At 57.3% G+C, this 2,078-nt stretch overlaps 1 protein-coding gene across 4 annotated transcripts in view; it reads right to left on the reverse strand.

Annotated features, from left to right (window-relative positions):
- The window catches only part of ABHD6 (abhydrolase domain containing 6), a 61,524-nt gene that overhangs the window by 16,373 nt on the left and 43,073 nt on the right, over nt 1–2,078 (reverse strand). For all 4 annotated transcript variants that reach the window (XM_019504965.1, XM_019504962.1, XM_019504964.1 and 1 more), the window contains exon 5: nt 492–605. In XM_019504965.1, coding sequence (XP_019360510.1) covers nt 492–605 — 114 coding nt within the window. The remainder of the gene's footprint in view (nt 1–491; nt 606–2,078) is intronic.

Genomic DNA, 2,078 nt, shown 5'->3' on the forward strand with positions numbered 1-2,078 from the left:
CAGACATGAGGTGCCCCCAGGGACGCACTTGGAGCCTGGAAGGTGGTCGGGCACAGTGAAGTGGGCGGCTCAATGCAGGAATACCCCCTACTGGCCCACCACACGTGTATCAGAAATTGGATCGGTATCAGCCGATATGCCTCCTTAAAAATTGGCTACTGGTATCAGCCCCAAAAATCTCTATCGGTGTACCACTACTACCTACTGTCCTTAGATTGGGCCTAAAAGAATGATACAGTCCTAAGTAAGTCCTGCACCCTTCCCAAGTGCCACTCCAGACCCCTTCCCCTGCCCCATCTGCCACTCTGATTTCTGCCCTGGCTGCTATTCTGCTTTCGTTTCTCTGACCTATGTGCCGCTGTGCTGCCTCTTTAACCTGTCATATGCCACACACAAGGGCTGCCAGTATCAGCTGTGGCACACCGCAGGTTGGCCATCCCTGCCCCAGAAGGTAGAATAAATACAGAACACACCAGAGCTAAGGACCTTACCTCATGAATTCTTTTAACTTGCCCGTTAATGGAGTAGTCGTCTAAGGATGACCGGGTAGTGCCTTCATGGCCAGGCATGTCAACACACACCAAGTGCAGATTCTTTGGCAGGAACTGTGGAAATAGAGCTCTGGGAAGTTAGTCTGTAGAAACGCTGTTATGAAACAAGGAAGAAAACTGGTGGCTGCAAGGGGAAAGGAACACCATTTCCCACTACAACCCCTCAAGACACTTGGCATGGCCCACAGCTGCAACAGTGGCTTTTCCAAGCTTAAAAACATGGAATAGACCAAAAGGAGAAAGAAAGAGAATGGGAACAGGATTATGAATGTTTGGTAAGTGAAATCATTACATGCTTAGGGCACGACTCATTGCCCACAGAACAAGGAGGCACACACAACACTTCCCTGTCCCAACACAGCCGTGCCACAAAAGATCTGTCTTCGCTGCCCTCAAACTATGACCCCAGTGTCTCCCAGACACACCTGGGCTAGTATGAAATAGCAAATTCAGGTACCAGTAGCAGCACAGCCATGAGCACCAAAACTGAGAAGCTGGGTAAATCCTTAGCATGAACCAACACAGACTAGCCTTGGCTAGTCTAAAGTAGAATCAGGTACAGCTAGACAAGCTGCAGTTACTACATACATCGCTGAAGATGAAAGGCAGCTTGGGTGGATCTAGACCAGGGGCGGGCAATTATTTTGAGTGAAGGGCCGCTTACCCAGTTTTGGCAGGCTGTCGAGGGCTGCATGTGTAGCCCCGCCCCTTGGCAGATGCCCCACCCCCGGTCACCATCTCAGGACCAAGGTCTCAATGTCTTGGGACCAATGTCCCAGAGCCAGCACCAGTAGAGCCCAGAGCGGGGTGCAGGCTGGCAGGGGTCCGTGGAGCCGGGCTGGGCTGCACGAGCAGGGAGCTGGTCTGGCTCCATAGAGCCCCTGCCAGCTGGGACCCCACGCTCCTACCACCCTGCTCTGAGCCCCACTGGCACTGGCCCTGGGACACTGGTGCGGGCCCTGTGCTCCCACTGGTTCCCCACCCACTCACACCCAGTGCCCCCCAGCCCCGCAGTACAGGCGGGAGGCAGTGCACAGCCTCAACCCCCCGCTCGCCAGCTGGAAAGAAGCTGGTGCTGAGCGTGGGGAAAAGCGGCCCCTCGCCCACCCCATGGCTGGTGCCCCGCGCTGCAGGCACTCACAGCCAGTCCCAGGGCCAGTGCCGGTGGGGCCTACAGCAGGCACAGGTAGCCCTAGGCAGGCTGTGAGTAGCTGCAGCGCGGGGCGCCGGCCATGGGGCAGGTGAGGGGCCGCTTTTCCCCACGCTCAGCACTAGCTTGTAACCCGCCCCCGCTGCCAGCCTGGCAGTGGGGCTGTGTTACAAGGTGGTGCTGAGTGTGGGGTGGGGTGGGGTGGGGAAGCAGCCCCTCCCTGACCCGCTCGCAGCCAGCCTGAGGCTGCCTGTGCCTGCTCAGAACAATACCCCCCCAACTTGGGCTGCGAGCGCCTGCAGCACGGGGTGCCAGCCATGGGGTGGGTGAGGGGCTGCTTTTCTCCGTGCAGGGAAGGAGCCCAGAGAAAAGCTGAG

Source organism: Gavialis gangeticus, unplaced genomic scaffold, assembly GCF_001723915.1.
Source record: "Gavialis gangeticus isolate Ggan-Ray unplaced genomic scaffold, GavGan_comp1, whole genome shotgun sequence".
NCBI classification, from domain to species: domain Eukaryota; kingdom Metazoa; phylum Chordata; order Crocodylia; family Gavialidae; genus Gavialis; species Gavialis gangeticus.